This window comes from Engystomops pustulosus, unplaced genomic scaffold (genome assembly GCF_040894005.1).
Source record: "Engystomops pustulosus unplaced genomic scaffold, aEngPut4.maternal MAT_SCAFFOLD_638, whole genome shotgun sequence".
In the NCBI taxonomy this organism is placed as follows: domain Eukaryota; kingdom Metazoa; phylum Chordata; class Amphibia; order Anura; family Leptodactylidae; genus Engystomops; species Engystomops pustulosus.
The window spans coordinates 17,513-44,015 of NW_027285517.1; the positions used below are offsets into that span (position 1 = coordinate 17,513).

General features: G+C 41.3%; 1 protein-coding gene across 1 annotated transcript in view; it reads left to right on the forward strand.

Annotated features, from left to right (window-relative positions):
• LOC140112090 (regulating synaptic membrane exocytosis protein 3-like) overlaps positions 1-19,965 on the forward strand; it is a 32,330-nt gene extending 12,365 nt beyond the window's left edge. The window contains exons 2-3 of the mRNA XM_072132437.1: positions 16,006-16,147; positions 19,809-19,965. Coding sequence (XP_071988538.1) covers positions 16,006-16,147; positions 19,809-19,929 — 263 coding nt within the window. The 3' untranslated portion in view covers positions 19,930-19,965. The remainder of the gene's footprint in view (positions 1-16,005; positions 16,148-19,808) is intronic.
• Positions 19,966-26,503: the final 6,538 nt, after the last annotated feature.

The window sequence follows — 26,503 nt, forward strand, 5'->3', positions numbered from 1 at the left end:
AGGTGGCACTCAAAGTCCTCTCTATGGGCACCCGAGCCATCACCCCAGCACAGAGTTCGCCAGACAGGACACAAGGCCTCTTGCAGTCTTAGAGAGCCCAGGACCCTAGAAGACAGCTACAATGATAATCCAAACGTCTTCTTCTTTCTACTGTATTGGTGTCCTCAGGGGCCTATATACTTTAAACCTGTGACAGAGCAGGGAGTAATAAGTTACTGCTTAAATTGACGCATTGGCACTTTGCGAAAAATATGTGGGTTTTGGTTGTAGTTTGGGCACTCGGTGTCTAAAAGGTTCACCATCACTGTTCTAGGATTTGAATTTTTAGGTTTTTTATTATAATTTTTTTTTTTACTTTTTATATTTTGACAATTTTTCAGACTCCCTAGGGTACTTTAACCCTAAGTTGTCTGGTTTATCCTACCATTTACTGCCATGCTACAGTATCCTGCAGTAATCCAGCAGTGAAAAAGTAAATATTAAAGATTGTAAATCCTTTATCAACAACAATGATTGTTACCTCCATTCATGCATTTGTTCATAGTTCAAGGCAATATGTGCAAAAAAGAACTAGCTGATAAAAGGGACCTTTCACTTAAAAATGCTTTATATTGCACCATTATTTGTATAGTAGTCACATGTAATATTCCTATCTCCAATATTCTATGTACATTCTATGACACATCTAAGAATTCTTAGTAACTGTTTTATTGTTGCATTATTGTATTTTGTATATCTTTACATCTTGCAAGGTTCTGTCCCTGCTGCCGTGATAACATAATTGAGGGGCATGGCTGCTTTTTACAACCCAACTGTAAAAAGCTATTTCTATTTTACATACATGACGTCTTCTTCGTTTTGTATCAAACCCTTGGTATGTAGTCTGACGAAAGATGAAATTGACACACAACTTTTGATATTCTGCATCCTGTGGAAAAGAAAAGTTAGTCATACATTGACAGTGTTTCTGTATTCCAGAAACACAGACCATACGAGTAATCTTGCATGCAGGGATTATCATATAGGAAGCCATTGTAAAATTCCATTTTGGATGAAGTTCCTCCATGGAGATAGTCTCATAGTGACAAATCTTGGTATGCCACAGATTTATGCGTATGTAAACCTTACACAAAACACTAGCCCTGAATATCTTTTCATGATAAAAATGGCAATAAGAAAGACTCTCAGGCAGATCATGAATTCACGGGGATTTTTAAAAGATTTTAATTATACGATGAGAAACAGCACAACGAAAAGAATGGAGAAGACATTAATTACTGTCATGGTCCATAGAGAGACTCACTCCTCCAGGTAACCAGCCAGATGAGAACTTGCACACTTTTTTCCTCCTCCTGCAAATGAATAGACTAGTATTTACACAGCGCCTCTGGCTAGCTGCTAGGCCATTGCCAGTCTATCATTTCTGTAGTGTTGAAAATTAAACACATTTTTAACTACAACCTGATTGTATGTAATTTTCCTGACATTTCTGTAAGAACTGATTCACTTACAGGGCTTTGAGGTATGCATTGCAAATGATCATAAGTAGAATTTTTATTTGGTTTTTGCTTTCTTCCAAAAACCAGTGCAACACCTGAATAGCAGTGTGTAGTCGGACTGGCCCACCAGAGTACCAGAGGATCCTCCGGTGGGCCCTGGCTCAACCCAATATTGAACCCCAGAGGTCCATCAAAAAACACCACAATTTGGAGGCTGCTAGAGTATAAATAAAGAGTGGGCCCCCAAATTGATTTTCTCTGGTGCGCCTAAGGAAACCCAGTCCAACACTGCTTGGCACAACCCATGGACAGGCGTGGTTGTATTTCTTTCAATTAAAAGAATCATGTTTTTCTTATTCTGTACCAGTCTATGTATTGGATAATAGCCATGCATGTGCTACAATGTATGAACACTCATTTTGTTAAGAATGGCCGCATAAGATGCACAATGAGTTGTATGAGGAGTTACACAGAAAAGCTAAAACAGATACCATTTCCCACACATACTTTTTCTAAGAAGTTATAGCCCTTGAATCACATCAGTAGAGTAACAAAAGAAAGAAGTCGATTTAGATGTCTGTGGTAAGATGTAGAAAAAATCATAAGAGGTTTTAGATATTAAGCACCATGGACAGAGCAAAATGAGACAACACAGTGGTAATGTAATAAGCAATCCGAGTAAAGTGGTGCTGGATATTTCTAATTTGTAGTTTATCTTCATTTTTTCTTTTAAAAAAATAGGATTGCTCTATGGCACAGGACAAAAAAAAAATCTCAAAAAATGATGTCAATGTAACGTTTTTGTTATGCTTGCACTAAGTGGCACAATTAAGAAAGTCTGTCATGTGCAGAGATACCATTATGGCCACAGACAGACAAAGCAGACAAAAGAATTTGTATCCATTATGCAAAATAGGTTGCAAATAGCCAAAGGTTGGTCCCACATCCACAGATTTATTCCATGAAGTTTATAAAAATACAATCGACATATACAAATGTGATAAGTTTCCATAGGAATATCTCATGATAAATGATACAATTTTAGCAATAGCAGTGAATATACAAACTTCAGTATAACTTGTAAAGTTTTTGGGGCACATTTATCAAAAACAGTGCAGTCTGACAGAAAACTGGTGCAAACACTTAAATGTGGGCCACTGTGTTATGCAATTGCTGTGCTTACATAATACCAATTTATTTATATATCAGTGCCTAATTGAGGTTCTGGGCTAGAGACTACTAAAAACTAATACTTGCCTTATACCTCTGATAAATGGTAGGTAAAGTGGCCAGGTTTATACTGGCCATAAATCTTATATATAAAGCTGACTGTATTTATGTGTGTGTGTGTATGTATGTATGTCTGCCAAAGGAATCTGCACAGGCACATTTACAATCACCAAATTTTTCACAGCTGCTTTCTGTGACTAGGTAGACTAGGTTTTAAACCCAAATTTTCATCCCGCGTTTTCCACAATACACTTATTAACCACCATATACACAAGTCAGTTGGGCAGATTTACTTACCCGGTCCATTCGCGATCCAGCAGCGCGTTCTCTGCGCTGGATTCGGGTCCAGCTGGGATTTATTAAGGTAGTTCCTCCAACGTCCACCAGGTGGTGCTGCTGCGCTGAAGAGCATCGGAACGCACTGGAATACACTGAGCCGGGCTGAGTGAAGGTGAATGCAATTTTCGTGACACATTTTTTTTTTAAATGTGGCGGTCTTTCCGAATCCGTCGGGTTTTCGATGGAAACCCAATTTCCGTCGCGTGCATGCCAGCGCCGATGCGCCACAATCCGATCACGTGCGCCAAAATCCCAGGGCATTTCAGGGAAAATCGCCGCAAATCGGAAATATTCGGGTAACACGTCGCGAAAACGAGAATCGGGCCCTTAGTAAATGACCCCCATTGTCTGCTGCGGCAGTTAGACACTGAGTTGTGATTGGTTGCTAATTTGCCACAGGTCATTAATATGAGCTCTGAGCTTTGATTAGTTACTATAGAAAATGAGTATTTTGTGTGAGGTGATCAGGATACAGAGATAGGGGGAGATTTATCAGAAATATATAACCAAAAAAAACCTCAATAGCACTGAATAAGTTAAGTAACCAAGACTTCATATGGTACACATAATTAATCTCTATGAATCACATCAGTCATACACAATGTCCAGAAAAAAGTATTTAAAAACACCCCATTAAAAGAGATACACATTAAAAAACCAACAGACAGTGAGATAATATCTGAATTGGGAGTTATCATATATCAAATGTGTAACAAGGTCCTGGTAAAACATCATAAATATCACAGGAGCAATTACACATTTTAGGGGAACAGAGAAGGTTAAATACACAAAGTCTAGTCTAATACTCCAAATCACCCCAAATTATTTTAAGACAGCTATGACACAACCATAATACCAACCAGAGGCCATTCTCCACAAGTCCAGTACCACACTGTCCAAACACCCCGACGTACATTTCACACCCTGCTTCGTCATGGGGTGCCAGAACAATGTGCCACAAAACCATTCAAAGACCATATACAGGTAGAGATATTTATCAGAAAGGGTGTGTTTTGTTGCGGCGCATGTCAGGAAGCGTCCACAACACCTCAGAATCCGGCCGCCAGTGTCACAGATCTAGCACCGCCTTCCAAACGATGCAGGAGCCACTAAGCATGCCCGCCCAAACACCCCAAACTTAACGGTGGTCATCTTGGAAGTGGGCAAAGTTGCCCTATCCTTATAGATTGTCTTTTTAACATATCCTTTATACCACACACAATTAATTTCTTTTAACAAGGTAAATCAGGGTAACTCTTTGGTTGATACAAGACACTTATAGCTGAAACCATATAATTTTACTATGTGAAGTTTCATATTATTATATCACCATTTCAAAAATAGATGCTGAAAACAGTAAATAAATGATATACAAGAAGGTGTAAAAATATGAAAAAAGTGCTATGAGCCTAGTGCATTGTGCATTTTCTCTTCCCCTCTTCCTTTTTTACCCCTTTTCTTTCTTTCCTTTTTCTTCCTTCCCTTTCTCTTCGCCCTTTCTCAAATATAAGCCACCAAAACTTGTAACCTACAAAATATTTTTGGTGATATATCAGAAATGTCTGAGGTAAAACTGTTCCAGTTGCCTATGGAAACCAATCAGAGATCAGCTGTAATTTTATAAATAGCTGTGGGAAAATGAAACTTGAGGCAATTGGTTGCCATGGGCAACTAGAACAGTTCTGCTCTCAGACACTTCTGATAAATCTCCTCATAGACAAAGTGACAGTGAGAGACAAAGATAGTCAGAGACAGATACAGTCAGAGACCATCAGAGACAATCAGAGACAGTCAGAGAAAACTAGAGTCAGAGACAGACTCAAACAGAGACACTCAGAAACGGTCAGAGACAGAGAAAGTCAGAGACAGAGATGGTCAGAGACAATCAGAGACAAAAACAGAGAAAGTCAGAAACACTCAGAGACAGAAATGTTCAGAAACAGTTAGAGGCAGAGAGTCAGAGACCGCAGAGACAGTCAGTAACAGAGACAGTTGGAGATAGTCAGAGACAGGGATGGTCAGTAACAGAGACAGTCAGAGACAGTCAGAGACAAAGATGGTCAGTAACAGAGAAAGTCGGAGATGGAGACAGTCAGAGACAGATAGAAACCATCAGAGAAATTCAAACAGAAACAGTCACAGAAACAGTCAGAGACATTCAGTCAAAGACACAGAGACAGTCAGAGAGAAAGAGAGATACATATAAACTATTTTTTGTTAACCCATTCCATTTTGTAATAGCTAAGAGCAATTATTTACTATCCCAGGCAACACTGTTCCAATTCTTCCCTTCCCTCTTATGCAAATCTTAACGAATGAAGGATCTGGCGTATTGGATTTCCATATGCCTGATCCTTTGGTTCTCAAGAGAGATAAGCTGCCAGGCGTTATGTCTGGCAATAATTTATGTATTCTACTTTCCTCATTAGGAATACTTGCACGCTGGTATTAGCTGATGTGGATTTCGAAGGGATACCAGTCCACAACAATAGCTATGTAAGGTGTCTGGCAACCTTTACACAGCCAGTTACTTTGGTTGCTTCTTCTAAGAAGAATATCGAAGCAGAATATTTAATAGTACCTATAAAGTAAGATGCACCAGTGTGAAGGATCTTGTAACAAACACTTTAAAAAATATTTAAATATTAACATTAAAAACAGGCAAGTTGTTTCCTGCAGCAGGGGAAGCCTTGCTATTACTACACAATAGGATTGACAGTGAGTGACATTTCCATTTTCATTACAAGCTGCTTTCTTGTTTACATAGCTTTATATAGAAATATTTATACATAACAAGGAACCCTTGAAAATGACAGATTACATTAAGAAATGATTGCAAATAAACACATAACAAAAGCTTTTCTTCTAGTAATAATGAATTTTGAACAGATTGAGTAGAGCATCTGCTTTACACCATCCCATTCCTGCTAAAGAATAATACTCCTCCTTCATTGTCGAAGATATGGTAGAGTGAGATAGAGGGAATATACCCATACAGTTGTTGCTATGGTAACAGAGAGCATCAAACTGATGTGATTCTTATAAAAGTAACTAAGGGGACTATCTCATGGTGACCTGGATCATCAAGGGGTTGCCAAGTAACCTGCAGAGAGCTCGGGGCTTCAATAGGGCACGGCATGATTAGTGGCTGCTTTGTAGAACTCCAGGACCTGTTATTATGTGCATCTCAGATAGCAGTTTTATTGTACTAGCTTATTTATATTGATTTATTGATCTAAATGCATCTCAGTATGCCCCCAAAAGAAACAAAACATTCATCTAAATCGTTTATCTATATATTTATTTATCTATATGTATTGTTGTCTATCATATATGCAGTAGCTGTGTATGTCATATTTATCCATCTTTTATTTATCCACTTGTATCTAGCAATGTCCCTATAAGAAACGATGTTTATGTATATGGGGTATCTATCCACCTACTTACCTCTCTATATAATATTTTATTTATCTAATATTCTATCTATATTTCTTATTTATTTTTCTCTATCTCTATGTATTATTTGTCTTTGAATCAACCATCTATCTGGTAGCTATCTATTCTATAGTTATTTATAAAGATTTATAATGATCTATCTTTTGTATAAAATAAATCACAGTTATCTCATTATTATCCATCTCAAACTTTAATTCACCAGTAATGTGGCTTATTTGTGTTCTTTGCATTGATTTATTGATCTACACTACATGCATCTAGGGAAATAAAAAAAATAAATGTTTATCTGTACTATTTATCCATTAGTCTCTGCATTATCCATCAACTATTGATTTTTTTTCCATATCTATCTATCTTTTATATATTATTTCCATATCTAGCAAGGTAACTATCAATAATTGAAATTATACTACAGGTTGGGGGGAACCTGGGTAATAGTGATCATAATATCATTGATTTTGTATTACACTTTACTAAGAGCGTTAGTGAAGGGGCAACCAACACTCTAAACTTCAGGAGGGCAAATTTTCAGCAACTAAGGGAAGACCTTAAAGGCATAGACTGGGATAATGTTCTCAAAGACAAAGAGGAATAATGTAAATTATTTTTGGAATGTCAACAGTTTAACCCAGGAAGAGGTACGGCGCCGCCTCGCAACCACAAAGATAGATAAATCACCGGGGCCAGATGGCATAGACCCCCGGGTTCTGCATGAATTATGTACGGTGATAGACAGACCGTTATTTTTAATATTTGAAGATTCACTGAGGACTGGTTATGTTCCACAGGACTGGCGCATAGCAAATGTGGTACCAATAAACAAAAAAGGATTAAATAGCGATCCTGGAAACTACAGACCTGTGAGTCTAACTGCTGTGGTGGGGAAAATATTTGAGGGGTTTGTTAGAGATGCTATCCTGGAGTATCTCACTGTGCACATCCTTATAACGCAGCGTCAGCATGGGTTTATGAGAGATCGGTCCTGTCAGACTAATCTGCTTGGTTTCTACGAGGAGGTAAGTTCAAGACTGGATCTGGGAGACGCTGTGGAAGTTGTATATCTGGACTTTTCAAAGGCATTTGACACTGTGCCACATAAAAGGTTGGTATATAAAATGAGACTGCTGGGAATAGGAGAAAATCTGTGTATTTGGGTAAGTAATTGGCTTAGTGATAGAAAACAGAGGGAGGTCATTAATGGCACATTCTCAGATTGGGTTGATGTTACCAGTGGAGTGCCACAGGGGTCAGTATTGGGGCCACTTCTTTTTAATATTTTTATTAATGACCTTGTAGTGGGTTTACACAGTCAAGTTTCAATATTTGCAGATGATACTAAGCTGTGTAAAGTAATAAATACTGAGGTCAATAGTTTAGCATTACAGAGGGATTTGTGGAAGCTTGAGGAGTGGGCAGAGAAATGGTTGATGAGGTTTAATGTAGATAAATGTAAAGTTATGCACTTGGGCCATGGAAACAAAAAGTATAATTATGTTCTAAACAGTCAATTACTTAGTAAAACTGGAGCTGAAAAGGACTTGGGGGTATTGGTGGATGGTAAACTTAATTTTAGTGACCAGAGCCAGGCGGCTGCTGCTAAAGCAAATAAAATTATGGGATGTATCAAGAGAGGAATAGATTCTCATGATAAAGACATAGGGGCAGATTTATCAAGCAGTCTGAAAGTCAGAATATTTCCAATTGCCCAAGGCAACCAATCACAGAGCCCCTTTAAAATATTCATGAGCACTGGTGAAATGAAAGCTGAGCTGTGATTGGTTGCCATGGGCAACTGGAAATATTCTGACTTTCAGACTGCTTGATAAATCTGCCCCATAGTTTTGCCCTTTTACAAATCCCTGGTCAGACCACACATGGAATATTGTGTACAGTTTTGTGCACCAGTGTATAAAAAGGATATAGTAGAGCTGGAACGGGTGCAGAGGAGAGCAACCAGGATTATTAGGGGAATGGGGGAACTAGAATACACTGAAAGATTACAAAATTTGGGATTATTCAGTTTAGAAAAAAGACGACTGAGGGGAGACCTCATTACAATGTACAAATACCAGAACGGACAGTACAAGGATCTCTCCAAAGATCTTTTTATACCTAGGCCTGTGACCAGGACAAGGGGGCATCCTCTACGCCTAGAGGAGAGGCGATTTTACCATCACCATAGACAAAGGTTCTTTACTGTAAGAGCAGTGAGACTATGGAACTCTCTGTCGCAGGAGGTTGTTATGGCGGACTCTATGTACATGATCAAGAGAGGCCTGGATGCCTTTCTGGAGAGAAAAAATATTACCGGTTATGGGGATAAAACATTTATTTAATTCTTAAAGGTTGGACTTGATGGACTTGCGTCTTTTTCCAGCCTTATATACTATGATACTATGATATAATAGATGTTGATTAGTATCTATATATCTACTAGTCTATTATTTCCATATCTATTTATATGTCTATATACCTGTATCTATCCATCTGTCTTCTTCTTTTATTCAGAATGACAAAGCATGGCGTTATTCTTACAACCAATGAGAATATCTTATTGTTGTGGATACCTATGAGTTAAAAGTCTTTTCTGGGAGTGGACCTTTATTTTTTACTCGTCATGTCAGCTACCAGGCAGCTGTATTGGTTTAGCTCTTACTTGTGATGAGCAGGAAGCATGACTTGTGCACCACTGTCCCCATCTGTAAGAAGATATAATTACCTTTAGTGGATAGGATACAGAGGACTGCGTCTCCATGGAGACAGGATCCCCAAGCTTACATTGGCTGACAGACCAAGTGAAGATGCTTGGAGAAGAGGTTTCAGAAGCATGATATATAAATAGAATGTTTATTTATAAAACCCAATTTGTCTGTTTTACATGATTTTTGAGGCTGGAGTTTAGGATTTCAGATTCACTGTTCTTCATGCAGCATACAGTACATCCCAGGATGACTGCCATTCATGTCATTTCGAGTATATCTAAATTAGATAAAATGAAGCTACTTAATAATTCATTATAGGCTACATGGTGGAAAGGGGCACTTGATTCTTTGGTCTTTTCCAGGTAAGCAACATAGATCTGTGCCTCTGCTGGCGTTTAGATCCAGAGATAAATTATTTGTGTCAGAGAAATGTTAGATATTTAAAAGAAAACTGAGAATTTTAACTTGCTGATTTTCCAGTCAGGCTCCAATATGCTACTTTAATCCCTTTGTCTACAAGAGCAAATCTTAGAGCTCAGGTGCTATTTAGTGATGCTTGGCTTTGCTAACTATGTAGAGAGCTACAGCTAAATATATTGTCTATATTCATTATATTAAAAAAAAAGTCTCACTGATATTTATCATTCACAGTGGCATTACCTGAAGCTGTCACTACTATAGTGTACAGGACCCCTAACTATATTGTATAGTGTAGTCATGACTACTGCGTCTGGTTGTCACCTTCTGAAATATGCCCATTACGCACTCCTGGTAACTGTAATTTCTGGCCAAGTGGTCAGTTTTTGATACACACATTATAACAGTTTATACAACTGCAAGAACCACCAGCAGGTAAATATGATCTGCTGGGTAGCCCTTTGACAAGTTTTCAATATTCCTACAGTGCCACTAGAGTAGGGATGTAGCATATAATAATTCAAATCTCCACATATAATGTGTGGATGTGCTAAGATATCCAAAGACAAAGCAAATTGTTGTAGCTGCTTTTTATTTAGTTTCATAGGTAAGCATACTGAACAGGCACTTTGTAAACTCGACAACTCACTGAAATGTATTAATATAATTAATATGGTCAACTAAACTGATATTATACACCATATTTTATACCCCCTCCCTTCTTCTTATCCTTTCACAGTCCTTAATTTCTCTGCCCCTTCTTTGGCAGAATGAGGACCTTGAGAGATGTAGGAAGCATGTGATCAGTCACATGTTTCTGACATCACTCCAGGTCTTGTTGTATGTTGGGAGACACCCAAGAGAAGGCAGTGCAGAGGCTCTGCTCTCTAAGAGATTGTGTAAAGCGCCTTGTCAGCATGTCCCTGATCTCCATTACAGAGGTCAGGAGGGTCTGGCAGTGCTGTATACTCCTGACCTTCAGACTATAAGATGCAGGCACTTTTTAGCAAGATTTTTTTCTTGCTAAAAAGTGTGTCTTATAGTCCGTAAAATACCGTAGATTATAGAGCAAATTGCGCCACTTTCCAGTATTAGTTTAGTTCCTTAACCCCATATATCGGACACATAGTGCAGTGACTTAGCGCTCAGCGTCCGATATATCAGACGTAGAGCCGATGCCGGTTCAGCTCAAGATCTGAGCCAAACCAGCATCAGGAAACACGGGGTGTCGGCTGTAACATATGGCCGGCACACCAGTGTTAACACCTGCGGTCGGAGTGGGCTCCAATCGTGGGAGTTTAGCCCATTAAATGCCGCGGTCAGCATGACCGAGGCATTTAACTTGGCTTTGGGGGGTCTTTTCCCCACGATCGTTACTATAGCAACTCTGGGGTCCGATACATGAGCATTGCAGAGTATTATCATGAACAAGCAATCAGATGATTGCTTGTTCATGTCCCATGGGGGAAATAGTCAAAAAGTGTAAAAAAAAAAGGTTATTCAATAAAAAATAAAGTAAGAAATCAATAAAAATGGCCATAAGCCCCATAACATATAAAGAGACATATAACGCAAAAAAGAGTCTAAATCATAACACAAACCCCACATATATATTATCACCACATCCGTAACAACCCGTAGAATAAAACGAAATAATTATTGAACCCGTACGATGAACGCCGTTCAAAAAAACTGTTATAAACCCTCCAAAAATTCCAGAAAAACGGGTAAAGCAGTTCTTTGATACAGAAAACATTGAAACAATGAAATGGCCAGCCCAGAGACCTGATCTGAACCCAATAGAAAATCTCTGGAAACTGCTTATAGCCAAGAAACCCTCAACAGTCAAAGAACTATGGAAGATACTGGAAGAAGTGTGGACCAAAATCACACCAGAGCAATGTGAGAGAGCAGTGATGTCCTGTGGCTGCAGACAGGGCCAGCTCCAGGTTACAGAAGACCCCCTGGGGACAGTGTCTCAGTGGGCCCCTTTGCAGTGAACTCATGTGGCGGCATTAAAAATTCAGAAACTAAAACAGTCTCCTATTCCCTAAAATATTCCCTAATTTGTTATACCAAACAGCCCCCTCATGGTCATTTTATATAAAGCCCCCCCTCACCCCCTATGGATTTATTAGATACAGCCCCCTCCGATCATGGATTCCTTATGTACAGCCTTATGTGGCCCGCCCAACAGCCCCAGGTTCTGGCACTTGCCCAGGTATGCCCATTGCTGACGCTGGACGTGTCTGCAGATGTGCTGAAGTCATTCAAATGAAAAGCCTGTGCACTTCCTACTGATTGTTGACTGTTGTAACCTTCAGAATTTGTTTTGATCATCACAATTTTTGCAAAATAAAGGTTTTTATGTTGATATACTTTGGTAATTTTGTAAGACACTGTTCTAGTGGCATGGTGTAGCCATTACAAAAAATCCATTAAATGTTGATCAGTTATTTCTGAAAAAAATGAAGTGATTATTCATTGTTTTCTAATTTTGACCTTCTGTGTAACTATTCCTACTGAGATACAATTTTATATTCACTGTAAGACAAAGTCCTCTGTGTTAGTATACATTTCCAGACAGTGCTTCAAAGACCAAGCTTTGCTGAAAAGAAAGCACTTAAACACTAATGGATCCCTATTACACTAATGTCTTTCCAACATATGAAATTAATAACAAGTGATACAGCTACTCCAGACTCTCACTGATACCCACAGAGGGTGAGAGCATGCCTCGCCTATTCCCACTCCTTCACCAACACCTCAATTAGCGGTAATAGATGAGATGATAATTGTTTATGTATACAGATGAGCACACAGGAAAACAAAATATCCAAATATCATGATTCATACAAATTTTTTAGCTAATGCTGATACCCGGATATTGGATCTTTTAACTCTATGAATAACTGAAAAGAAGTTTGTAACATATCATGGAATTAATGTGCACCTTGTTTGGCAAATATATTGAAAATCTTAATGAATATTAGTTATGATTTTAACAAATTTTCATATGTGATTCACCCTTTGAAAACAAATGGTGCTCTTATTGTGCTGGTCGCCCTTTTCTTTGCAAAGTTATGGCATTTTCTGTTATGAAAGTGTTTGACAAAATTCTTTCTCATCAGAGGAAAAGTGGGGGGAGAGTAACATCTGCCTGCTTATGTCCTGAAGTTGAGTCCAATTCAATCTGCCCACAGATCACATGATGTGTTTTATTCTCTCTTTATTCTTTAATTTGCCATAAAATTCATTCATTTTAACACAAGTAAATCCACGTGGGCACGTGCAGTATAGAAAGTTCACATGCATGGGCTATTTATATACTGAGTGGGTACATGCAGTAGAGTAGGGTCCAGTTAAAAGAGTATAGCTGGTTATGGCTTAAAAATGTTTTGGTCAAAAATAAAATTGTGTATACAATGTAACGTATCAATGTGGGAATGGATGCCCCAAAAATATCTTCCAGTCAGGGGCCCCAAAATTTCTAGTGGTGGCCCTGGATATCAGGGTAAATTTTTACTGGAATAGAACAAGTAGCAACACTACAAGTTAGCAGAATCATGACAAGAAAAAAATGGTAGAAGTCTTATTGACTTGCATTGCATTTAATAATTTGCCACACTGTGACTTAATGAAGGTCACAAAATACTACAACTCTTAAAGAAGGCCTCAGCTGAAGTCTCCTATGACGCAGCGGTGTTGGCGCCACGTGACGTCATAGTGTATGCGCTGCACGGGCCCTTACACTATGATGTCACATGGGCGTGACATCGCGGCATCATATCAATGCACAAATAAAAGTTCAAACAAATGCAGCACCTTATCAGTGGGAAGAGCTCAACCAACGGTCCCGGATGGATCCAAACATCCGAAGATCTCTGTCGGAAAATATTATATAGTGTGACCGGAGCTCTATATAATATTCTAGTCCCTCAGTTTCCTTCCAGATTTGTGTTATATGTATAATCTTCGATAAAATCACTTGGCCTGTTGAACCATTAACACCTCAGACGAAGAATAAGGCACCATACAGACACGGAACCGCTTAAATGTCTTTTTAGTCCTCAAAATCTCCTGGTATTATATTCCAGACAGCACCAAGTCATCGCCCGACCCAGGGTTTCGCTGGTTTGCTGCCCCGGAAGAAGCAAACCAGCGAAACCCTGGGTCGGGCGATGACTTGGCGTCCTTGTGGATTTGTTATGCACATTTTATTTACCTCTATGTGAGTATGTGAGTAGTGTCTACGCTATGTCTGAATCTTTTCTTCTCTGTATAGCGGAATATGCTACCAGAAGATTTTGAGGAATAAAAAGACGTTTAAGCGGTTCCGTGTCTGTATGATGCCTTATTCTTCTGAGGCGTTAATGTTTCAACAGGCCAAGTGATTTTTATCAAAGCATATACATAGCTTTGATATAAATAGAAAGTGCTGACATGGCAATTTAAGCAGTAACATGTTACTACCTCTTTTGTCACAGTTTTTAATTGTATTGGCACCCTAAGGACACAGATACAGTTGAAATAAAGAGGAGAAAATCAGATTATCATTGTAGCTTCCTTCCATGGTACCCTGAAGAGAAAGAATTGCGGTGCCCATAGCAGGAGCTCCAATAATAACGCAGCCTTGTCTGCACCTCCTTGCTCCTCCTGTAGTCCCAGGCAGCTAAGGATGTGTAGCTTTAAAATAGCACTGATCACAGCACATCCTGGGTGGCCAGGGACTGCAGGAGGAGGTTTTGAGTCCTGTCTGGAAACTCTGTGCAGAGGTGATGGCCTGGGTGCCCACAGACAATGCTCCGAGTGCCACCTCTGGCACCAGTGCCATAGGTTCGCCACCACTGGACTGGAAGATTATATAGAGCTCCGGTCACACTACATAATATTTTCCTATCATATTAATGCGCCTAGGCCGGTAGAGGAGGATGCGTAACCGTGAGAAGAAGATAGAGCCGCAGGGACAGGGAGAAGAAGTCAAAGGTAAGTATAGTTTTTTTTTTCAAAAGGGTCCTGCTGTGGGCATAAATAATGGGGGAGGTGATTTATGTAACAGGGCATCTGGGGTGGACATTTCATTAAAGGGGGGCATCTGGGGTGGACATTTCATTAATGGGGGGCATCTGGGGTGGACATTTCATTAATGGAGGGCATCTGGGGTGGACATTTCATTAAAGGGGGGCATCTGTGTGGAAAAGTGCTGGGGCTATCCATATACTGAATGGGCACGTGCTGGGGCTATCCATATACTGAATGGGCACGTGCTGGGGCTATCCATATACTGAATGGGCACGTGCTGGGGCTATCCATATACTGAATGGGCACGTGCTGGGGCTATCCATATACTGAATGGGCACGTGCTGGGGCTATCCATATACTGAATGGGCACGTGCTGGGGCTATCCATATACTGAATGGGCACGTGCTGGGGCTATCCATATACTGAATGGGCACGTGCTGGGGCTATCCATATACTGAATGGGCACGTGCTGGGGCTATCCATATACTGAAAGGGCACGTGCTGGGGCTATCCATATACTGAATGGGCACGTGCTGGGGCTATCCATATACTGAATGGGCACGTGCTGGGGCTATCCATATACTGAATGGGCACGTGCTGGGGCTATCCATATACTGAATGGGCACGTGCTGGGGCTATCCATATACTGAATGGGCACGTGCTGGGGCTATCCATATACAGAGTGGGCACGTGCTGGGGCTATCCATATACAGAGTGGGCACGTGCTGGGGCTATCCATATACTGATTGGGCACATGAAGGGGCTCTCTATATACTGATTGGGCACGTGAAGGGGCTCTCTATATACTGATTGGGCACGTGAAGGGGCTCTCTATATACTGATTGGGCACGTGAAGGGGCTCTCTATATACTGATTGGGCACGTGAAGGGGCTCTCTATATACTGAGTGGGCACGTGAAGGGGCTCTCTATATACTGAGTGGGCATGTGGAGTAAAGTAGGGTCCTGTTAAAAGAGTAGAGCTTGTTATGGTTGAGTCACTATGTCTGTATTCTTGTTCTTTTTTACTTTTGCAATTAAACATTTGCCACACTGTGACTTAATGAAGGTCACAAAATACTGCAACTCTTAAAGTAGGCCTCAAGCTGAAGTCTCTTCTGTGTGGCTGATGAATTTGTTCAAGCTAAGATTGAGTTCAAGAATTAGAAGTATTAGAAACAATGAAAATCCAATTTTGTTATATGAGACCGTTTGACTAGGACCAGGGTCATTGGACTTTAAGATAACCAAAACATTTGCAGTACAATTTACTAGATATTGTTAAACCATTGTTAAACTGTTTAAGAACTACATTTTAATTCTGTCTTTTTTATGTTTGCAGATGGTACAACAAAGAAACTACGCAGTAATATTCGACGAAGCACAGAGACAGGTATCGCTGTAGAAATGAGAAATCGAGTAACAAGACAAGGAAGTCGGGAATCCACAGATGGCAGCACAAATAGTAACAGTTCTGATGGCACGTAAGTCTGATTCCTTTAATTTTCACTAAAGGTGGTCCCGACTTAAGGACACCCGACTTACTGACGACCACTAGTTATAGACGGACCTCGTTGACCCCTGTGACCTCTGGCGGAGCTCTTTGGATGCTTTACTTAAGACCCAGGGTGCAATGATCAACTGTAAGGTGTCTGTAATGAAGCTTTATTGATAATCTTGTTCCCATGACAGCACAAAATTTTGAAAATACATTTGTCAAAAGGACAATTTTTTTCTTTCTTTCTGGAGTTACAATTATAAAATATACAGTTCGGATGTACGTACAAATTCAACTTAAGTACAAACCCAAATAACCTATCTTGTATGTACCCTGGGGACTGCCTGTACTTAGTTTTAAATATGTATCTTATCTATTATTATAAAAATCTTCCTATTTCTAATTACATTGTTCTTCCACTTGGCAAATGAGCTTCACCGTGGATAAATGTAAGGTTAAGCACCAGGGGGCTAATAATACACATGCAATATATGTCCTAGGGCAGTGGTGGCGAACCTATGGCACTGGTGCCAGAGGTGGCACTCGAAGCCCTTTCTGTGGGCACTCAGGCCATCACCAGAGATGACTCCAGGAATCTTCCTGCAGTCCCGGACAGCCCAGGACTTTCTGTGCACAGAGCTATTTTAAAGTGACAATTCTAACTGGGACTACTGGAGGAGTGGAAAGGTGTGGACAGATCTGGATTATCATTGTAGCTGTGACAGAGCAGGGAGTGTAAATCACTAATTACATTTCTGTGTTGGCACTTTGCGATAAACAAGTTGGTCTTGGTTGTAGTTTGGGCACTCGGTCTCTAAAAGGTTCGCAATCACTGTCCTAGGGGGAGTAAATCTTGGAGAGTCCCTTGTTGAGAAAAACCTGGTGTAGATCATAAATTAAACAACAGCATGCAATGTCAATTAGTTGCCCCTAAAGCCAGCAAGATGTTGTGTATCAAAAGTGTTATGGACTCGTGATAGGGATGTAATATTACCACTGTACAAGGCATTGGTTCAGCCTCACCTGGAATATGCTGTCCAGTTCTGGGCACACGGTTGGCTTTTAAAATGTGCATGTTTATGGTGGAGTTATGTGATGTAATTCCTATGATAACATAATTATCAGTTGGGGGGTTTTCCCTACATATTATGTACAATGTCCTTTGGCAAGAAGAATGATAAAATAGGCTTCAAAGCAGTAGAAAAGCATGTAATTACATGTAACACCCCTTCAGGCCTACCTCTGCAGGACGGGTGTATGGTGACTTAAAACTCAATATGGCGCAGTGCCTCCACCCGAATCTTGCTTGAAGCTCTGTAGGCAAGCAGGAGGGCTTTCCTCTTCTGCCAGGAGTTGACTCGGGAAACAACTTGGCAGGTTTATTGTGAGGGAAGGAATTAGGGATGAGCCAAGTGCAATGAATGCAAACAGGGAAAAACATAAACAGGAATAAAATATTTACAGAGACAGATTTTCTACTAAAATGTACTGCTAGTGGCAATAAAGGGCAACTGCACTCCCCAGGTCTGGTTGGGATAATGGTGCAGAGGGGTCTCTTTAACTAATGAGCTCTGTGAGCAACAGAGGGGATAAATCAGAACACAACAGAAATGACACCTGTCACTATCACACACTCCGCAGGTGACAACACACTCTCTCTACCTGCACAGATTATACTCTTATGCTGCAGCTATGCATATTACACAGTCCAATCGTTGGGGCCCTGTTGCCGCGGACGATGGCGCGCTTTCTGTAACGTTGGTGCACTTAATTCTTGCAGCACTCCTGCAAACTCCTTACTAACAATAAAGTCTACTCACAACTCTGAGTAACTGCACCCAGGCTTCTGCTTGTGGCTGGGACCAGGCACCTGGATGGTAATGGAGGGGCAGGCAGGAACCTCCTGGGTGGAGGATGTGGAGACCTCCTGGGGATCAGGCTGTGGTCCTCTTAGCAGGGGTTACATACATACTAAAACAGACATGTCAGGAGCACAGACAGGTCCTCTTTAACATTGATGTTAGAAATATATAGAACATTCAACAGGAATAGTGGTCAACTAGATCAAGAAGAGAGCTGTGTTAATATATTCCTGTTATTAGTTGTAAAATTGTTAATATGACACTATCCTTTATGGGCACATAACTAATATCCTATATCAATCCCATATACGAAAACTATGTACAGAAAATGGAAGGAACCAGCGCTTCAGACGTTTGTAAACATAAAAACTTCTCTTGATCCTTTATTCATACCTCTTTAAAAACATAGATGATGGCAGACCGCACAACACAATGGCAACACAGGGCAAATTCCTACGCGTTTCGCTCAGCAGAGCTTAGTCATGGATGCATCCATGACTAAGCTCTGCTGAGCGAAACGCGTAGGAATTTGCCCTGTGTTGCCATTGTGTTGTGCGGTCTGCCATCATCTATGTTTTTAAAGAGGTATGAATAAAGGATCAAGAGAAGTTTTTATGTTTACAAACGTCTGAAGCGCTGGTTCCTTCCATTTTCTGTGCTGCTGCCCCGGGTCCACGGGGGATCCCTTCATGACCGTGCGCTGGATGTTCTACGTCTGATTGGTGAGCCGGATTTTACCTTATTGTCCCTACGAAAACTATGTAGTACCTTAAGCTGTACATTTATAGAGAAACAGGATTCCACTTGGCTTGAGAATATGTTGAAAATGTGCCAACCAGTTCTTCATCTAAAATATACAATACATTGATTCTCCCATCCATAGGGGACAAACCTGCATTCCTACTTTTGGGGGAAATGGGGATACCTATATGATTAAACATATATTGGGTACTTCTCACAGTTTTTTAAAGATATGAGTTGATACAATAGGCAGTTAAAGAACTTTTATTCAGGTGGCATAGGATCCCTGAGCTTGTGTACCATCTTACACTCTCCAACAGCAATAAATCCTGGAGGTGCAGAGTAGTAGTTGGCTCAGATATGATGGCACTGCCCTGAAAAATTCTCTTACTTTAGGATTGATTAGTCTCAAATAGAAGGAATGGTAATAACACAGTCAGCTCTAATCGCCCTCCGATAGGCGCAAATGACTCTGTCTAGTATTGTTGAATGGGTTGTTAAGGTGCAAAAATATGTTGCATGGAGGTGTTAACCAGCAGGAAACAAATATATCCACCAGAAAAAACCTCCTAAGCTGGTATTTTTGTTTAAAGTAGACCTTTCTACTTTAAAAGTAGACCCTATGTGGACATACATTTTACTAAACTATCAAACATTCCATAGCCCAGATTCAGGCTGCGCCAGTTTTCTTGGGCACTTGGCACATAAATACATGTGTAAACTGCTTGCACATGTATTTATGTAGTCGTTAAACCAGTTTTGTGTCACGGCTACACTATGACCGTTGTTACACAACGGGCACTGGGCATTCCGGTGCTGACCCACAATGGCCGCCATATTTATGTCGGAATTCCAGATTGTGGCGCATGCTCAGGCATGTTCAGGGTGCGCCAGATTATTGAAGACTCTGGTCTTTAATAATCTGATGCACTCTGCACATTAGCGAATGCACATAGTGCAGTTTGCCTCACTTGTGATAATTCTGGGCCTATGACTTTTATTTCTGTAATATTCAAAGGAACATCTCTTTTATACCATTTTCAGATTTATCTTCCCTACAACACGATTAGGAGCAGAGAGCCAGTTCAGCAATTTTCTTGATGGACTTGGACCAGCACAAATTGTTGGAAGACAAACTCTTGCTACACCTCCCATGGGTGAGTAAAATTTGTTACATTAAACTCTATGGGAACTGGGTATGTAAATTAGTGAATTTAGGTCTCTGAATCCTCCAATTCCTTAAATGCTCAAGCCTGGAGGCTGCCTCACTACGTTCTTCATGAGTGATGATATGTATTCTCTTAAAGTGGTTGTCCATCTACTCACTGAGTCCTTTGTCTTAGGGAGGGGTATGAGGCAGGGGTGCCCTTTGTTTCCATTCCTGTCTGTATTGACTGTTAGAGCTGCTAGTAAGCCTGAGCAGGTCTTTTCTCCATTTCGGCTTTATAGGCGGACAATATGCTACTTCTAAATGATGTTCTCACTTCCATACCACCAGATATGGACCTTATCAAGTTGTTCAGTCAATACTCTAGATTCATTGGAGTAAGTCTTTGCCAAAAAATGCTCAAAGAGGAGCCGCAGGCCCGAGGCAGGCACATATCCCCTAAGGTATCGAGTATGTCACTCTCATCCTCCCACTCGTAGAGAGGGCTACGGCTCCTCATTTGTTGCATAAAGTAGGGCTCTGCCATCACTTCTGTATTTGATACATATGATGTGGGAATGCCAGGCTTTAGGTTGCTTTTGAAAGTAAGGTTTGGCATTGGTACTTAAGATATATGGCAAATGTCCAAATTTGAAAAATCATGGGGCCTGTACTCCCTGCTGTACATTTGTCGCCCATTGCATAATTTTGTAAGGCTTTTAACATTTTTTTTTTGTTTCTGCTGCTGTCCTAGGTATGTCAGTGGGTTGCAGGTGTGTTTCACTTGTATGTAGAGACCAGAAGTTTCCCTGCAGGTTCAGGTTTGGTTGCATCCTGTGCAACCCTATACATCAAAGCCATGGCTAGTTGGCTAAGGGTGCCAGCCAATCCAGCAAATTGACGCCCCCTTGCCATGGCTGTGATTGGCCAGGGGGACATGCTCATATCTCCTTGTATGTTTTTATTAAAAATCTTTAATAAAATTAACTTGATTAAAAGAAGGCGGGAGGCTTGTAAGGGATTACAAAAAATTTACATATTTACATATTGAGTGGGGAAGGCTGTAGAAAGTCAAATAAAAGTGGAAACTCTCAGTACTCCTGTTCAGCTGCAGCGCCACCCTCTAACTGCCAGCTTCTGTTTGTATACAGAGGTCCCATGAGACTTCATGTTGACAGTGCAGCGCAGCTACAGCATGAGTTACAAGCTGTAGCAGGCATAAATGTTGGCGCTGCTCTGAGCAATCTCCCATTCCCTGCTTTATGGGTGCATTCAGGGTGATGTACAGAGTGTGCTTTCCTGCAAAGACAGCTTATGGGTGGAATAGGAATGTCTCAATTCTGACACAGACTTTTTTCTGCTCTCCTCCTTCAAAGGATGTTAATTTATATTTTTCTGAGAATGTAGTTAGAGGCTTAATATTGTGGGTGAGTTATATGTTTTGGTAGAAGTATTTAATTTACATTTAATTTACTGTTTTAAAAAATGTTTGTGGGGGTTCATAAAACACAATGTGGTGGATATATTAATCTGTTAACGACAGAATTCTGTCGTGGTTTGCACTAAAAAACTGTCTGCAACACATTTATAACGGTTTTTAGTTTTCTGGCTCTGCCACAACTAGTTTGACAAAAGGGGCATGGCCTCGTGGCAAAAATGTGCATGCACCAGAAATAATGCTAAGGCCCGTTGTACACTTGTGAGTGTGATGCAATGAACTCGCGAAGGGGAGAGGGAAAGACAGCAATCCTAGGTAATTACGATTTGAGTGGTGCTCGCAGCTGGGGATCCGGTGCTCAGAGTCCCATAATCAGCATAAGGAATGGAGAGAGCCACAGCACCCGGTACGATTCAGTTCCAAAAAGTGAACTCGCATCACACTCTCAACGCGGGCTTCCGGGATCTTCCAGCCCGAATGCTGCAAACCGGGACTGAACTCGGCATGTTCATTGCATCGCATCACACTCACGAGTGTAGAAGGGGCCTGACCCGACAGAATTGTGTCCTAACTTTCTGGCGTAAAGTTAGTCAACTTATAGGAAGTGCAAAATACGACTAGACAGTCTTATACTAGGACAGATTTATCAACGAGCATTAGACACTTTTATAAATCTGGTGCTGAATAGACTGTCTAGACTAACTCTGCATTGTCTAACCTTAGGACACTTTTAATAAATATGTCCCAATGTTGCCAATGTTTTAATAGTTTCACTAACTTTATGCTGAGGGGCAGTATGAATATGACAATATCCAGGGCCGAATTAAGGTTGGTGGGGACCCCTGGGCGCAAAATATGGTGGGGGCCTCAATTAAATGTAGTTTAGACAGGGAACAGCAATTGCTATATACCACTCCCCAGCAATAACTATATACAGCACCCAGACATCACTATATACAGCTCCCCCAGCTATCCCTATATACAGCTCCACCAGCAATCACTGTATACAGATCCCAGTAATCACTATATACAGCCCCCAGCAATAACTATAAACAACCCCCCAGCAATCACTATATACAGCCCCCCAGAAATCACTGTATACAGCTACCCCAGCAATCACTGTATACAGCTCCCCCTATAATTATATACAGCCTCCCTATAATAACTACATACAGCCTCCTATAACTATATACAGTCCCCCTATAATAACTATATTCAGTCCCCCTATAATAACTATATAAAGTCCCTTATAATAATTATATACAGTCCCCCTTTAATAACTACATACGCACAGCCCCCTATAATAACTATATACAGCCTCCCTATAATAACTAACTACATACAGTATTCCTATAACAACTATATACAGCCTACCTATAATCAATAGCTAAATACAGACTCCTATTATTGCTATGTACACCCCCCTCTCCATAAAAAATATAAATAATCCACCTATAATAACTATTTACAGTCCTCGACAAAATACTAAAATTGGACTAAACTCCCATCGGTCCCCCTCCTGGAGTCAGGGTGGATGTCAGATTTAAACAAAGATGGCGGCACCCTGCTACAGTGAGTTTTGAATGTGTAAAAAAAATTATGAATGAAAAGTTAGTTTGTCCTCATAGTCCCCCAGTTGTAAATTATTTGGGGGATATATCACTATCCTGTCTGGTTTACTGCCTTTTTGTGACTTTTCAGGTGCAAGGAAGCGACGTGCACATACTCCATTGCTGTGCCTCTTTTTAGGTGCAAGTGCAAATTGTTCGAAAGAAAAATGGCAGTGGATCACACCTGAGAAGTCGAAGGACAGTTATGTGCGCCCAAAATGCTGAGCAACAGTGGATTGTGTCTGATAAAGGTGCAGGTGGCTGCCCTGCACCTAAAAAGTCGCAAAAACACAGCCAACAAGCCAGACAAAATTGTGATACTGTATATATATTTCATTGTCTTGATAGCAGATGCCAGGGGCGTTGCTAGGGTGGTAAAACATCCGGGGCACGGGCCCCAACGCATATGTATAACACTTTCAGTAATGCCCACCCCTGCATATAACCTATACGCAACACAAATAGCTACATAAAACACAGGAGAAATCCCTACCTGTTACATCCAGTGCCAGGAGGTGCTTCCTAATATAACATGTTAAAAAATCCATAAAACCTATATACAGGCGGTCCCCTACAGGCGATCCCCTAACAACCGACTTACAGACGACCCCTAGTTACAAACGGACCTCTGGATGTTGGTAATTTACTGTACTTTGTCCTTAGGCTACAATAATCAGCTGTAACAGTTATCACAGGTGTCTGCAATTACGATTTAGTGTTAATCCTGGTTCTTATGACAACCCAACATTTTTTAAATCAAATTGTCACAGAGACCAAAAAAATTCTGGCTGGAGATACAATTATAAAATATACAGTTCCGACCTACATACAAGTTCAACTTAAGAGCAACCTACAAAACCTAACTTGTACGTAACCCTGTATATATTATAAACATCCATTCTGGCTTACACACAGTACATGGTCCCCATAGTGGGGACACGTTATAATAAAGCTGACAATTACTCCCCCACCATAGTATAAGTCCCCATAATTTACATTTCACCCCTTCAGTGTGCCACCTACCTAATAATGTTCCCTGATCTTGAACTAACAAGTAAGAATGCAATTTACACTTAATAACTGTGCCCCCCCACTAATTAGCTCTTAACGTGGCCCTAAACTAAATAATGCCGAGCCTAATTGTGCCCACATAAAGAATCCCCTCACCTACTACCTACACTAAGTAATGTCCCTCACAGCCCCCAATAAGATGTTCCCCAGAGCCCCCTGTAATGTTCCCATTAGTCCCACTAAGAAGTCCCCCACAACCCACAATGTCATCACAGCCCCCGATGTCCCCCACAGCCCCAAGTAATGTCAATTATGACCCGCCCCATGTCAGCACAGCCCCCATTAATGTTCCCAAAGCCCCCTAGTTATGTTCCAAAAGCTCCCTTTAAAGTCCCCCACAGCCACCCAATGTCGTTGCAGCCCCCTGTAATGACCCCCAAAGCGTCACTAAGAAGTCCCCCACAGCACCCAGTAATGTCTCCAACAGCCTTCCCAATGTCTTCACAGCCCCCCAGTAATGTTCCCAAAGCCCTCTGTAATGTTCCCAGCACCCTAATGTCCTGATAGCCCCACTAAGAAGCCCCCAGTAATCTCTCCAATAGCCCCCCCCAATGTCTTCACATCCCCTCAATAATGTTCCCAAAGCCCTCTTTAATGTTACTCACAGCCGTCCCAATGTCTTCAGAGCCCCCAGTAATGTCCCCCACATCCCCTCAAATGTCTTTGCAGCCCCCTGTAATGTCCCCCACATCCCCTCCTATGTCTTTGCAGCGCCCTGTAATATCTCCAAAGCCCCTTGTTATGTTCCCCACAGCCCATTTACAGCTCCCAGTAATGTCCCCAAAGGCCCCTGCAATGTCCCCTACATCCCTTCCCCATGTCTTGGCAGCCCCCTATAATGTCCCCCACATACCCCATGTCTTCGCCGTCCCCTGTAATCTCCCCTACATTCACCCCAATGTCTTCACAGTCCCCAATAATGTCTCCAAAGCCCTCTGTTGTGTTCCCCACGACCCCCCAAAGTGTTCACAGCCCCCACCCCCAAAGTCTTCATAGCCCCTAGTAATGTCTCCAAAGCACTCTGTAATGTCCTCCACAGCACCCCTCTGCAATGTCTTTACACTGTCTTTACTGCCCTCAAAGCCCCCTGTAATGTACACACTGATACTCACCTCTGTGTCTCCCATGGCTTCTCTCCGTTCACTCCAGCACTGAGGCGCGATGACGTCATCACCCAGCGTCTCCTGCTCCCGGCGATGTAGTGAGCTGCTTGAGCCGAAGGCTCCTTCACCACTATAGTGCTCATCGCTATCTATACCCTGAGGACGTAGATAGCGATGAGAGTAGGAAATACGCCTGGACAACAGTACATTCGGGGCACAGATGAAAAGATCACAGATCTTTTGACATAGTCGACACCCCTGGCAGATGCAATACACTTCAATACATTATTATTATTGCAATGTATTGATACAGCATTCCCTGACTATCCTTGAGACCTGATCTGCGACCCACAATTTTGTCACAGTGGGCTCATAAGGAGTTAAAACCCTCAGACAATGTGAATAGTACTTACCAAAGCACCTGAGTGGGTTATACCTCTTTTTTTCTTTTGTGCTCTCCTCTCTCCATATATACATGGTAGATGGAGGCTCCTGCGTGCAAAATCTGATGAGGGCCCCCACTGAATAGGTACACATTACTATTCTAAATTCTCATTAATATTCTACACTTTCTACTCCTTACATGTTATTCTAGCTGCTAGTCTAACTGGCACAGTGGAAGTGGCAGTGGCAGTAGTACTGACTACTAGTCCTAGTCGCCACGCTGGTCCCACGTGCGAGAGTTTTCTCACCTCCTCTCACAGATCACCCCGAGAAAACCTGGCAACCAGTTCAGCCAACCAGGAGCGGATTAAGATGGCCATGGGGCCTGGGTTGTATGAATATTATAGCCTTACAGGTCTGGAATTCACTTCCTACATATTATACTACAATCAAGCTTCTTGGGGAATGGTAGATGCATGCCTTCTGTCAGCTTTCAATCTGCGGTTTCAGGACCTGTGGCGGACCTTCAAAAGGTCCTGAAATAGATCTTGTGTACATTTGTATTGCAAGCAGAAACAGATGTCAGAGGATTTCATTGGTGAAGGTTCTTCTCAGTATTAAAGTTGGTTGTTGGTTTTGCTGGCCATGGGTCCCTAGAGGTTCTCGGTCCTGGGCTATTATAATACTCTATTGTAGCCAACCAGTGTTAGGTCCCCCGGGGAAAATAAGCTCCTGAAAAGCAAGATGCATGCATAGTGAAATTGAGTATGGCTAGGCATGCTCACTCTCAATGACAGAACCAGTTAGTCACTGTAACAGCTTGCAGGGCAGCACATATGTGGCACACTTATACCAGCACTGTGCATTACTCCCAGAGACAGCTAACAGTTTTGAGCTGACTGTAGGACAATTCTGGTCAGGGCCCCTCTATGGTCAAAGTGTTGGGGGCCCAGAGGAACACACCCCTGAACATACTCCCTATAAAC